A 14,336-nucleotide genomic window follows, 5' to 3' on the forward strand; every position below is an offset into this window, starting at 1 on the left:
CAATTTTCCTCCCACCACAAATTAGCCATTATTAGGCTGCTACAGCACATTCATGCTGCTACATACAGATAACAGCTAGTGCTGCTCTGTTAAAAGTAATTCATCTTATTAAAGATAGTTAGCAAGGTACTTTCACAAAAAAATACTGAATAGCAATATTTAACAGTTCATAATTGTTTATAACAAGCGGAAATGGTACATTCATTTAAATAGTTACAATGAATCAGGTTTTAAAATGAAACAATCCACGTTACCTCATCCAGTGAATCGTTAACCAAATGCAATCGTCTCACTTTAATGTTTAGAAAAAGCATGTTCATGTCTGGTTTTTGCCTACGAGACACTTTATCAACCAAGCTTTGCTGTACAAGAACAAAAAGACAGGATTCTGACTGTAGAATGCTGAATTTGAAACATTTGCCAGTACCAAAAACGCAATAGGACAGAAGGGGCAGATTTTAACGGAGAAATTTCTAAGTTCATTTGTGGCGAGTTTTGCAGGGGTCCCCACCGCTATCAAACGACAGTAGTGTGGTAGCGAGCGGGAACTGCCGCGAGCTTCCCGATGCTCGGACCAGTGAGGCTATCACCTCTATCGAACATTAATTGGTCCACTTAATGAAGCCCTACAGGATTCACGCTGCAAATCATGGTTCACCAGCTAATTCGCCGGGGATCGCGCTCACCAGCCCCCTGCTAGAGTAGCTTGTTAGGTCATTTCAGAGGGTAGCATCACTTTAAACCGTTACTGCACGCTGCTGCACAGCCGACCCCACTCTGCTCGCAACCATGGCGCCGAGGAAACCAGCACCCCGATTCAGAGAAGGCAAACTGGGCAGACTGCTGGATGTGGTGTAGGCCAGGAGGGTCAGCCACTGCCGGCTGGGAAGAAGTGGCAGCGGCCATCAGCTCGGGCAGCATGACCAGGAGGACTGGCACCCAGTGCGACAAGAAAGTCAATGACCTACACTAGGCATGCAACGCCCCCTCCACACCCCCATACTCTTGCCCTTCCATACCCCCAATCCCTTCACACCCCCCCCCCCCCCCCCAGAAAGACCCATTTCTCAAGCCTCCTCCCACAATAGCCAAGCCCCCTCCCTCCCCTGGGTAAACCACACGTGTGGCTAACAATGCCCCCTTGGTGTCCCTGAAGGAGAAGTTGGTCCATAACCGTAGGAAGAGGATCCTGATGGGCAGCAGGGTGCCGGACACGCGGTGACCGCTGTAGAGGTCGGCTTGCAGCGCAGAGATGAGGATCCACTAGACCCACCCAGATGACCTGTCACACGTGAGTAGTTATTACCATACAGACTGACACATCCCTTCTACTGACCACATGTCAATTCTCCCACAGGACGTCCAGCCGATGGCGCCGGACCATCTGGGGTGTGCCCTCCCCTCCAAAGAGAACACCTTGGAGGGGAGGTCCGAGGACACCACCTATTTCGCATCACAGCTGTCACCCCCACCCTCTAGCAGCGCAGAGACTCACATTCTCGGTGGGAGAATGCAGTGGTCAGGCTTCTAGGATACATTTTGGTGAGCACCACACAGTTGCAGATGAACATCAGGTGGAGACAGGAATTTCCAGGACAAACAGCAGTCGGTGGTCTGCTGGATCCCAGGATCCATCTGGGTCCCAGCCTGATACTAAGCCTCTGGACTAGGTTTACCTGGATTTGATGCAATCTATAGGGTGCTGCTGTAAAATCAGAGGGGGCTATCAGAAATAATCCAGCAGGTCCATAGCCAATTGGAGGAGTCCCAGAGGCCATGAGAACAGGGGATGACATGGGCAATGAATGGCACCAAGGCAACACAGTGGAGAGCCTGATGTACGATGTCAGCAGCATGAGTGGGAGTGTGCAAGGTTGGCTCAATCAGTGGCGGCTATGGCTGAGCGCCTTGACAACATGTCCAGCTCGCTGGGGGACATCACCCAGTACCAGGTGGAGTCGATGAGGCTCTGCGGAGCATGTGTCAATCCCAGATGGGCACTGCCGGGGCACTCCAGAGCATGTCCCAGTCACTGAGAGATGTGTCCCAGTCACTGAGAGATGTGTCCCAGTCACTGAAGAGCATCACTGAGGGCAGTAACATTGGTGCAGGCATTGGGGAGCCGTCAGAGCCAGATGGCGCAGGGGCATCTGAGGCTTGATCCAGCTGCCCCTCCATTCCGAGGCGAACCCCAGGGTCCTGTGGGCACCGACCGGGTGGTCAGTGGGGCGGTACCACAGGCGTAGATGCATCCATCTCCTTCCTCTGCCATCCCCCCGATGGGGACCCACTCCCACTGAGGCTCCCATACCCCCCTCCGAGCACCGGGGCAGCAGCACCAATGCCCCCGGATTTTTACACTTACACACACACTTACACAGACACACTTACACACACACACAATACCCCCCCGCCTCAAGTGAGGGTGCCCTGCTCTGCCCTTCACTCATCTGCACCCTTCAAAACCCCCTCACCCTCCTTTCATGGGCATGCCCTCCTCAGGTCCTACCCTTGGCAGTGCCACCATGGCACCCTTGCGCTGCAACCCTTCCCTGGAATTTCTCCTGTCAGCTTGGCAGTGCTAGGGTGGCAGTGCCGTAGTGCCAACTGGGCAGTGCCAAGGTGCCTATGTGCCAGGGTATAGGGGGCAACCTGCACTATCCCTGGACACCCAGGGGCTTATAATGGCCTTCCAGACCCCCCCGGGTGCCTTTCCACTTGGACCAGTACTGAACGGCTCCCAGCTACAACCTCACTGGGGAGCTAGTAGATCCCAAGAGGCTAGTGTATATTGGGTGAACTCGCATAAGTAGGTTCTTCACGCCCCTTGTGGGCAGGATTCTGATTCAGACGCCTCATGGGACTTGGATATATCCCGCGGGGCATTAAGGCTGACGGGTAGCCCGTGGGGAGGCCTCTCCCGAGATCTACTGGCCTAGTTGCTCTCTGACTCAAGCGCAACAGGGCCGATAGATTGCGCCCAAGCTTTTTCTCTTTTTATACAAGGTGGAAAGAAACAGTGCTAGGAAATGGAACGTTTTCCATTTTTCATTTAGTCATAGCCTGAAGCAGTCCAGTAACACAGGGGAATTTTTTTTAGTTGCTTAAAAGTTCCTGTACTACACATGGTTTTATTTTTGTAACCAACTGCTGTCTATTAAGAGTGCTTATTAGTATGTGTTTCGCACCATTGTTGCACATCGTAGCCATGTCGACTGGAAAGATGGGAATGCCTCATCCCAAACTCATTTGTGCAACAGGAAGTGCTCCATCGAGCAAGTCCTGCCACGTACTGACTAAAAACTTACCCAGGAAGGGTGCCAAGTTCAAACAGCAGCTGAGGCCGAAATTTGAACTTAAGCTTGTAAAGTTGTAGTCTGGAAATATCAAAATATGTCTTGCTAAGAAAATAGATGGAAAAAGAAGTACAAGGGATAACAATGCATTGCTAAAAACAAACTTTCCTACCCACACATATAGTCTAATATCCAGCATTAAGTTTGTTCCCATAAAAGTCACCTAATCATCACTTACCCTAGCTACTGTGATCATTTGTTGCTCGGAGTCTCTCTGGATAATAACCTTCTTTGCTGCTAAGGAGAGAATGAAAGGGAACTGGCAGAAGGAAAACCTATAATTCAATAAAAGAAAATCCTCAATGTATATAGTTATCTGAATCAGCAGCACAATACTGTTGCAACCTATGCAGGACTTTTTATAATCTTTATTGTCACAAGTAGGCTTACATTAACACTGCAATGAAGTTACTGTGAAAATGCCCTAGCAGCCACATTCTGGCACCTGTTTGGGTACACTGAGGAAGAATTCAGAATGTCCAAATTACCCAACAACACGTCTTTCGGGATTTGTGGGAGGAAACCGGAGCATCCGGCGGACAGCCACGCAGACATGGGGGGGGGGGGGGGGGGACATGCAGACTCCGCACACGACAGTGACCCAAGGCTGGGAATCGAATCTGGGACCCTGGCACTGTGAAGCAACAGTGCTAGCCACTGTGCTACCGTGCCGCTCATAATTATGTCCGACCTTTCAAAGAGAGCTAAACGCTTTATACCACTGGGCAATACATGTCCAGTTGTGAAGCAATTCAACACACAGGCGAGTACAAAGACAAGCCAGAAAAAAAAATCAGTGAAGTGAAAGAAAGCCTTTTGTCACCTCAGGATGCATTTTACAGCCAATTAAGTACGTTTGAAGTGTGGTCACTGCTGTGATGTAGAAAATGCAACAGCTAATTTCAGAGAACGCTCCCAACATCAGCAGTTTGATAATGCCTGGATGATCTGTTTTTGTGATGTTGACTGGGGAATAAATATTGGTCATCACAGCCAGGCCTTGCTTCTTCCTTAAAATAATGTAATGGGATCTTTAACATCCACCCGAGAGAGCTAACTTGGTTTAATGTCTCAGCTAAAAGGCTGTGGGCTGGATTCTCCGCCGGCGGGTGCTCCGATTTGCCGGCAGCCAGGGGGTTTCCCGAAGGCGTGGGGCTGCCCCACAATGGGAAACCCCATTGACCAGCTGTGTAACAGAGCATCCTGCCAGTGGGGTGAAGCATAAATGTGGCGCGGCGGCCCGTGGCAAAGATTACTCGGGTGCTATACTCACTCAGCACCAAATGTAGTAGATGCAAAAATGATGCACGGCATTCATAGAATTATAGGTCACTTTCAATTGCTATATAGAACATAGAACATAGAACAGTACAGCACAGAACAGGCCCTTCGGCCCTCGATGTTGTGCCGAGCAATGATCACCCTACTTAAACCCACATACCCGTAACCCAACAATTCCCCCCATTAACCTTACACTACGGGCAATTTAGCATGGCCAATCCACCTAACCCGCACATCTTTGGACTGTGGGAGGAAACCGGAGCACCCGGAGGAAACCCACGCACACACGGGGAGGACGTGCAGACTCCACACAGACAGTGACCCAGCCGGGAATCGAACCTGGGACCCTGGAGCTGTGAAGCATTGATGCTAACCACCATACTACCGATATGTGTGCAATATCAGTAAGTAACTATGTCCAGACAATTGAGCACATTTATATTTATTCGGAATAGAAATATTAGTTGCATTAAATCTTAGTTATGTCACAATGATGCATTGTTATAACCTCATTTGTAAACCGTAAAACTGTTTTGATTTAATACAGGTACACAAGTGGTAATAACTGGATACTTCAGAGGGTGCAATGTGATCGTGAGGTTGACTATAACTCATCAGTGCTCAAAGATTATAGTGAATGAGTCTATTATATGTGAAAGTCTGATGACAAAACGTCCATAATTACAAAAGTACTGCAAAAATGCCTTGCAATGCATCTAATGTGCTCAAGGGGGCACACTTGTGCCATATTTGAAAAAAATTAAATGGTCAATAAAAGGCAATTTCTACTTCCCAACAGTCACAATTTCAAGTGAATGAAAATATGTAAACTGTCAGCTATAATACACCAAAAGATATTTTATTCACAGCCTTTCAGAATTATAACTTTTCTGTGCTTTACGCTACTTTGGTGTCGTATTTGACCTTGAAATACCTTCTGACCACATATTCCCGACCAAGGCTGTCCATTTCTAGGATCATAGATGCAGGAGTAGACCATTTGGCCCCTCAAGCCTGGTCTGCCATTCAGCTAGATTATGGCTGATCCCCTACGTCGGTGCCATTTTCCTGCGCGTTCCCCATATCCTCTGATATCTAGAAACCTACTGAGCTCCCACACCTCTCTGGGGTAGAGTATTCTGAAGATTCTCCACCCTCTCAGGGAAGAAATTTCTCAACCCAACCCCAACCCTAAATGACTTACCTCTTGTTCTGAGACTGTGGCCTCTGATTCTAGACCAATCCCCCCCCCCCCCTCCCCCTCCAAATCCAGGGGGAATCTCCTTCCTTCAAATACCTTCATCATAAAATACCTACAGAAGGATGCCATTTCGCCCATCGAATCTGCACCGACCCTCCAAAAGAGCACCCAACCTAGGCCAACTCCCCGATCCTAGCCCCGTAACCCCACCTAACATGCACATCTTTGGGCCTTGTTGTAACAATGCCCGACTCTGGCCCTGTCTCGGCTCACTAGCTGCTGAAACCCTTATTCATGCCTTTGTTACTTTTAGGGTTGACTATTCTAATGCGTTCTGGCTGGTCTCCAACAACCTACCCTCTGTAACTTCGGATCATCTAAAACTCAGCTCCCATTTTAACTCACATCAAGTCAAGTTGCCTCATCTCCCTTGCTTGCTGACCTACATCGGATCCTAGTCAGTCAATACCTCAATTTTAAAATGCTCAACCTAGTTTTCAAATCCTTCTTTCGCCTCGCTCCTCTCCATTTCTGTTAAACTCCTCCACCTACTCCAACCCCACAACCCTCCAAGACGTCTGTGCTCCTCTAAGTCTGGTCTCCTGAACATGCCCAATTTTAACTGCTTCATCACTGGTGGCTGTGCCTTCAGCTGCCTAGGCCCGAAGCACTGGAATTTCCTTCCTATACATTCGCGCCGCCCTACCGCTCTTTTCTCCTTTGAGCCATTCCTTAAAATCTGCCCCTCTGTCCAGGCCTTTGGCCATCCACCCCAATTGCTCTTTATGTGTTTCATTGCCTAATTTTTATTTACAGCACTTCTGTGGGAAGTTTTATCATTTTAAAGGCACTACATCAATCAAAGTTGTTATAATATTTCAGTCAAACTTAGACACAAGAGATGACAAATTAATCCTACATATGGGTACATCAATAAGTCCATAATGAGGAGGAATGAGGGGGAAAATTGAAGCAAATGGGATTATTAGTTATGCGCTATCAGTTAAGTGACTAAAGAGGAAAATAGATTCTGACCAAAGGCGACAAATTGGCCCATCTGACAGGCCAACTAGTTATGGGTAGTTTACTGAAAATGTGGGAACACCTTGGATTGGATTTGTTTATTGTCACGTGTACCGAGGTACAGTGAAAAGTATTTTTATGCGAGCAGCTCAATAGATCATTAAATATATGGGAAGAAAAGGGAATAAAAGAAAATACATAATAGGGATGTTCAAGCCTGCAAGAGAAGATAAAAGAGAGAGGTTAGTAATGTTAGTTTTAGAATAAATTTTTAAAAGATTAGAACGTGTATAAGTTAAGGAAAAAGTGGATCTGTTGGGGAGAGCTCGCAGAGAATCGCCATCTTGGAAAATCGGACCCGACCCGAGTTCATAAACTCATGTTAGCAGATTGAGGAGGGGAAAGTAACCTCCAAGCTCCAGCTCAGGATAACTGGGCAGTACCCAAAGATGCGCTGTGATCCCCACTCTACCCCGAAGACCCACAGGTAAGGATTGCCTGGCAATTGCTTGGGAAGTGGGAGGAGGTGGTGGCATAGTGGCATTGTCACTGGGTGGGTAATCCAGAGGCCCCAGGTTAATACTCTGGAGAAATGGGTTCAAATCCCACAATGGCTGAGGGTGAAATTTAGGGCAGCACGGTAGCATTGTGGTTAGCACAATTGCTTCACAGCTCCAGGGTCCCAGGTTCGATTCCCGGCTTGGGTCACTGTCTGTGCGGAGTCTGCACATCCTCCCCATGTGTGCTCCGGTTTCCTCCCACAGTCCAAAGATGTGCAGGTTAGGTGGATTGGCCATGATAAATTGCCCTTGGTATCCAAAATTGCCCTTAGTGTTGGGTGGGGTTACTGGGTTATGGGGATAGGGTAGGTGTGTGGGTTTGGATAAGGTGCTCTTTCCAAGAGCCGGTGCAGACTTGATGGGCCGAATGGCCTCCTTCTGCATTGTAAATTCTATGAAATTCTATGAAAGTTCAAACTTCCGATGGGCTGGAAACCTTCCAAAAATACAATTTAAATCACAAAGTTCGGGTGGTTTCAACTGTCCTATGCCAATATTTACCCAGAAAAAGTTAGAATTAAAATCTTCTAGCTTCTGGGTAACATACACTGAACCACTTTGATCTCCTACAGGATCCACCCACCCCCCCCCCCCCAACCTCCAAGGGACTCCCTGATATACCCTTTTGAGACTACCTTCGACCACCGGGGCCCACCTCATGGGATTCTTCCCCCTCCATGGGGACTCCCTCCACCCCCAGTTAACCCCCCATCACTCCCACCCCTTCTCACCCAATTATTCCCCCCCCCCCCGCCCCATGGACTCCTGACTGCATTGTACACTTCCCGCTCAACCTCCACAACACCCCTCCCCCATGCCTGATCCTTCCACCGTCCTTCCCTTCTTCCAAGAAAGGCCCAATTTGCCGCCCCTCTGCCCACCCCACCAACACAAAGACAGTCCCGGCTCCGCTTTGCCGCCCCACACAGCCCTGGCTCCGAAACTCCCCTTCTCACCACCAGACAGGCCGACTTCCCCCCCCCCCCCCTCCTTCTCACCAGAAGACAGACCTGACTTCCCTCCACTCGCTTTCTCGACTACCACCCTCCCCAACACAATTCTCCTCCATTTCCCGCCAAAGTCCTATCTATTAACTTATACACTTACCTTCTTCCTGGTTTGCCAAAGGCATTTGAACGTGGCTGGACCTTTAAACTTAACTGTTTTACAGGAGATAGTGCTGTTTAAAAAGGGGAGTGGATTATTTACCTGTGACTGAGCTGCCCTTGACGATAGGTCCCAGGTTGCATATATTGTACCCAGCCTGAGTCTGAAGGTTGGACAAGATAGGATCACCTGACTTTCCCGAATGGAGTGGCAATCCGGCTCAATTGCCACCCTTATTGGAGGTTACGGTACATCCTTTACGTTCAAAAGCAGTGAAAGGTTTCCAGAAGCTGGAGACCAATTTCAAAGTAAACTGGGTTTATATTCTAAAGCCCCTGCTTTGTGATCATGAAATATCACCATTAAGAAACTGAGTAACTTTTAGCAAAGCACCTGAAACAACAAGGTGGCATGTGTCAGGAAAACAAAGAAACTGTAATATTTTCTGTGAATAATACCCTCACCATATTTCTTACACTTTTGGAAATTTGAGAATATGGAAATTGAAACAAGAGACAGGGTGACTGTGAGAATCAAAGCCAACAATAAGAAGTGGTTTTGATACGATAATGAGCCTAAAAAGACTTCAAACAACTATTTACAAAAGGCAATATTGGGAGTAGATTTGAATGGGTTGCGGTTCAAAGGAGGATATACACAGGTTTTAAAAAGAGGTTGTAAAAGGTGTCAGGAGGTAAAATAAGGGTAGGATAAGTTTACTTCTCTTTTAAATCCCAAGAGATAGAGTGAAGAAATGAAATCAATTCTGGGAGAGTGCATTTTTGAAGAGAATGGTTGAGACAAAGATCAAAGGGAAAGAACGTATTTAAGTAGATACTGATAACTATGAAGGGAGCGGTTTTTGATCTCAGCAGACAGAAGGAATAGCTGATCATGTCCCAGCATGCATTGTGGACAAAGTCAGGCCTGAAGAACCAGCTGCTGTTAACCTCAGAGGCACCCCAAGAGGAATTAAAGGCACCTTGTGATAAAAGTTACTGGAATTTTATGGATTTAAAAATCTATAAGGAGTTGCTGAACAGATAAAGGGAAGAATAGCTCTGAAGATAGTTAAATGAAGATTGTTTGAAACTGTTTTGTAAAATGTTGTTACAGTGTGAAGCCTTTGTTTTTAAGTGTAATTCTATTTTACTCCTTGATTCCTTAATAACATTTACTTTACAATAGAATCATCAAAAGTTACTCAGGAATAGTAAGGCGAAAAAGTCACTAATAGGAGTAGTCTATCGGCCACCAAATAGTAACGAGATGGTGGGGCAGGCAATAAACAAAGAAATAACTGATGCATGTAGAAATGGTACAGCAGTTATCATGGGGGATTTTAATCTACATGTCGATTGGTTTAACCAGGTCGGTCAAGGCAACCGTGAGGAGGAGTTTATAGAATGTATCCGCGATAGTTTCCTAGAACAGTATGTAATGAAACCTACGAGGGAACAAGCGGTCCTAGATCTTGTCCTGTGTAATGAGACAGGATTGATTCATGATCTCATAGTTAGGGATCCTCTCGGAAGGAGCGATCACAATATGGTGGAATTTAAAATACAGATGGAGGGTGAGAAAGTAAAATCAAATACTAGTGTTTTGTGTTTAAACAAAGGAGATTACAAGGGGATGAGAGAAGAACTAGCTAAGGTAGACTGGGAGCTAAGACTTTATGGTGGAACAGTTGAGGAACAGTGGAGAACCTTCCAAGCGATTTTTCACAGTGCTCAGCAAAGGTTTATACCAACAAAAAGGAAGGACGGAAGAAAGAGGGAAAATCGACCGTGGATATCTAAGGAAATAAGGGAGAGTATCAAATTGAAGGAAAAAACATATAAAGTGGCAAAGATTGCTGGGAGATTAGAGGACTGGGAAATCTTTAGGGGGCAACAGAAAGCTACTAAAAAAGCTATAAAGAAGAGTAAGATAGAGTATGAGAGTAAACTTGCTCAGAATATAAAAACAGACAGTAAAAGTTTTTACAAATATATAAGACAAAAAAGAGTGGCTAAGGTAAATATTGGTCCTTTAGAGGATGAGAAGGGAGTTTTAATAATGGGAAATGAGGAAATGGCTGAGGAACTGAACAGGTTTTTTGGGTCGGTCTTCACAGTGGAAGACACAAATAACATGCCAGCGACTGATAGAAATGAGGCTATGACAGGTGAGGACCTTGAGAGGATTGTTATCACTAAGGAGGGAGTGATGGGCAAGCTAATGGGGCTAAAGGTAGACAAGTCTCCTGGCCCTGATGGAATGCATCCCAGAGTGCTAAAAGAGATGGCTAGGGAAATTGCAGATGCACTAGTGATAATTTACCGAAATTCACTAGACTCTGGGGTGGTCCCGGTGGATTGGAAATTAGCAAACGTGACGCCACTGTTTAAAAAAGGAGGTAGGCAGAAAGCAGGAAATTATAGGCCAGTGAGTTTAACTTCGGTAATAGGGAAGATGCTGGAATCTATCATCAAGGAAGAAATTGCGAGGCATCTGGATAGAAATTGTCCCATTGGGCAGACGCAGCATGGGTTCGTAAAAGGCAGGTCATGCCTAACTAATTTAGTGGAATTTTTTGAGGACATTACCAGTGCAGTAGATAACGGGGAGCCGATGGATGTGGTATATCTGGATTTCCAGAAAGCCTTTGACAAGGTGCCACACAAAAGGTTGCTGCATAAGATAAAGATGCATGGCATTAAGGGTAAAGTAGTAGCATGGATAGAGGATTGGTTAATTAATAGAAAGCAAAGAGTTGGGATAAATGGGTGTTTCTCTGGTTGGCAATCAGTAGCTAGTGGTGTCCCTCAGGGATCCGTGTTGGGCCCACAATTGTTCACAATTTACATTGATGATTTGGAGTTGGGGACCAAGGGCAATGTGTCCAAGTTTGCAGATGACACTAAGATGAGTGGTAAAGCGAAAAGTGCAGAGGATACTGGAAGTCTGCAGAGGGATTTGGATAGGTTAAGTGAATGGGCTCGGGTCTGGCAGATGGAATACAATGTTGACAAATGTGAGGTTATCCATTTTGGTAGGAATAACAGCAAACGGGATTATTATTTAAACGATAAAATATTAAAGCATGCCGCTGTTCAGAGAGACTTGGGTGTGCTAGTGCATGAGTCACAGAAGGTTGGTTTACAAGTGCAACAGGTGATTAATTTTGTCCTTCATTGCTAGAGGGATGGAGTTTAAGACTAGGGAGGTTATGTTGCAATTGTATAAGGTGTTAGTGCGGCCACACCTGGAGTATTGTGTTCAGTTTTGGTCTCCTTACTTGAGAAAGGACGTACTGGCGCTGGAGGGTGTGCAGAGGAGATTCACGAGGTTAATCCCAGAGCTGAAGGGGTTGGATTATGAGGAGAGGTTGAGTAGACTGGGACTGTACTCGTTGGAATTTAGAAGGATGAGGGGGGATCTTATAGAAACATTTAAAATTATGAAGGGAATAGATAGGATAGATGCGGGCAGGTTGTTTCCACTGGCGGGTGACAGCAGAACTAGGGGGCATAGCCTCAAAATAAGGGGAAGTAGATTTAGGACTGAGTTTAGGAGGAACTTCTTCACCCAAAGGGTTGTGAATCTGTGGAATTCCTTGCCCAGTGAAGCAGTTGAGGCTCCTTCATTACATGTTTTTAAGGTAAAGATAGATAGTTTTTTGAAGAATAAAGGGATTAAGGGTTATGGTGTTCGGGCCGGAAAGCGGAGCTGAGTCCACAAAAGATCAGCCATGATCTAATTGAATGGCGGAGCAGGCTCGAGGGGCCAGATGGCCTACTCCTGCTCCTAGTTCTTATGTTCTTATGTTCTTATCACAAGTAGTCGGGGGCATCATTTCCAGATTTTAGAACCTTTCTTCGTACTTTACAAATTGCAAAAACAAACCTGTTAGCAGTTGTTTCGAGCTTTCCCTCTGGGATTTTAGCAGCTCTGCACTTACCATCAGTTGTGACATTACACAAGCCAAGTTCCCTCACACTGTGGTTCTTTACAACATTGATTTAGCAAGAGGAGGCTGTGATCGGGAAGATATAGCAAGGGGAGGCTGTGATCGGGAAGATATAACTATGATCAGGTCAGGTCATGAGGTTTGAATGTCTGATGAACAAATCGAGTTATGGTGAACTGACAATTGAGAAGCCAACTTATAGACAGCAAGAGAGAAACAGACTCCAAGCTAGCCTGAAACAGTTCGCAATAGACATCCATAAGTATAAACAACTTGCTCAAGATAGATATAGTGACCATCGATGAAGGCATCTCTTACTCTGATACCCTTTGTGCTTTTCTCCCCCTTTTTTTAATTTTAGAGCACCCAATTCATTTTTTCCAATTAAGGGGCAATTTAGCGTGGCCAATCCACCTAGCTTGCAAATTTTTGGGCTGTGAGGGCGAAACCCACGGAAACACAGGGAGAATGTGCAAACTCCACACAGACAGTGACCCAGTGCCGGGATCAAACCTGGTACCTCAGCGCCGTGAGGCCGCAGCGCTAACCCACTGCGCCACCATGCTGCCCTCCCTTTGTGCTTCTGGTGCTGAATGTGTAAACACCAGCTGAGGCAGTCTCACTGGTAAATACATTAAGTTTGAAACCTGATGTATCTGGCTCCAGGGCTGACTTTTAGGCCCCAGTTGGGGTAGGGTCAGAAGTGGGTAGGTAAGTAAATGCCACATCGAGCAGTGTGTGCTGGTTCCCCAGCTCCAACCTGCCATCGGGCCAGAGGCGGGATTGCATGAAGGTGTGGGGGCAACATGCAGGGCTACTCACTGGCAAGTGGCAGGTAGCCAATTGACCTTGCTGAAGTCCTATAAAGGCAAAATGTCAGAGGATGACTTCAGTTTTTTAAATCAACATAACTGAGAGCAGCAGAACAGGGCTCAGCGCTTTGGCAAGATTAGAATTTCTCCCTATCTGCCTTTGGTGTTAGGTTAAAGTTAGAAATGTTTAAGAGTGGGTGACTCCACCTTGGGTCACCCTTTGTCTTACCTGTTCGGGAAACCTGTTGCTTCTTCAATGCTGGACGGTGTACTATTGTCTCTCACACTTCAAGAGCCCATGGACGAGCCACCCTTTGGTTATTAATTGGCCAATTCGGGGAAACTCACATCCCGGTGACTGATTCCCAGACAAGGAGGGCTTCTGACCATTAGGGGGTTCCAAAGCACACGGGAAACATCCTGCCCCCACTGTTCAATCTGAAGACGCACATTCCAAGCAAAAATAAGTCTCAACGGAACGAGACTGGAAATGTTAATTCTGTTTCTCGCTCCACATTTACTGCCAAACCTGTTGAGCTTTTCTAGCACTTTCTGTCCTAAAATGCTGTTTGATTGTGCTGCTACATGCTAGGTTTTGCATTCAGCGAAATTCTGTTGAGTTGAAACTAGAGAGAGAAATAAACTCTCCTGAAAACGGGCACAATCTTCAGGTGTAATTTGTGCATGGATGGCGGCTTGTACCTAAAGCGAAAACTCTATCCCATTCCTGATTATTATCCCCTGCATCACCTTGACTGTAGTTTGCCTTTATCTCCACCATCAGGAACATCATGTAAAAGGCCAAATTCTGTTGTTAGGTGAAGGTCAGCTTTGTGGTTCTCAGTTATTTTTCTTTCGTAAGTGAAAGTGATTGAGGTCCTTTATGATCTTGTGACGTTTAATATGTCCAGAGAGAGAAGTTGGAAAAGGAGGAAAGAGATAAGGAAAGAGTTAAAGCAAAGAGAGAAAGAATTCAGACAGCATGAGCTGGCTAGAGAAAAAAAGTAAGGCAAAAGAGAGGCTAATAGTTTGGTTGAATTG

General features: G+C 46.2%; 1 protein-coding gene across 2 annotated transcripts in view; it reads right to left on the bottom strand.

Moving 5' to 3' along the window:
* Positions 1 to 14,336, bottom strand: part of hectd2 (HECT domain containing 2) — a 139,567-nt gene that overhangs the window by 39,213 nt on the left and 86,018 nt on the right. Inside the window, exons 11-12 of one of the 2 annotated variants that reach the window (XM_038773600.1) lie at positions 3,535 to 3,631; positions 255 to 362 (exon numbers count right to left, since the gene is read on the bottom strand). In XM_038773600.1, coding sequence (XP_038629528.1) covers positions 255 to 362; positions 3,535 to 3,631 — 205 coding nt within the window. The remainder of the gene's footprint in view (positions 1 to 254; positions 363 to 3,534; positions 3,632 to 14,336) is intronic. The other variant, XM_038773601.1, reaches the window with a different exon arrangement.

This window comes from Scyliorhinus canicula, chromosome 16, assembly GCF_902713615.1.
Source record: "Scyliorhinus canicula chromosome 16, sScyCan1.1, whole genome shotgun sequence".
NCBI lineage: Eukaryota > Metazoa > Chordata > Chondrichthyes > Carcharhiniformes > Scyliorhinidae > Scyliorhinus > Scyliorhinus canicula.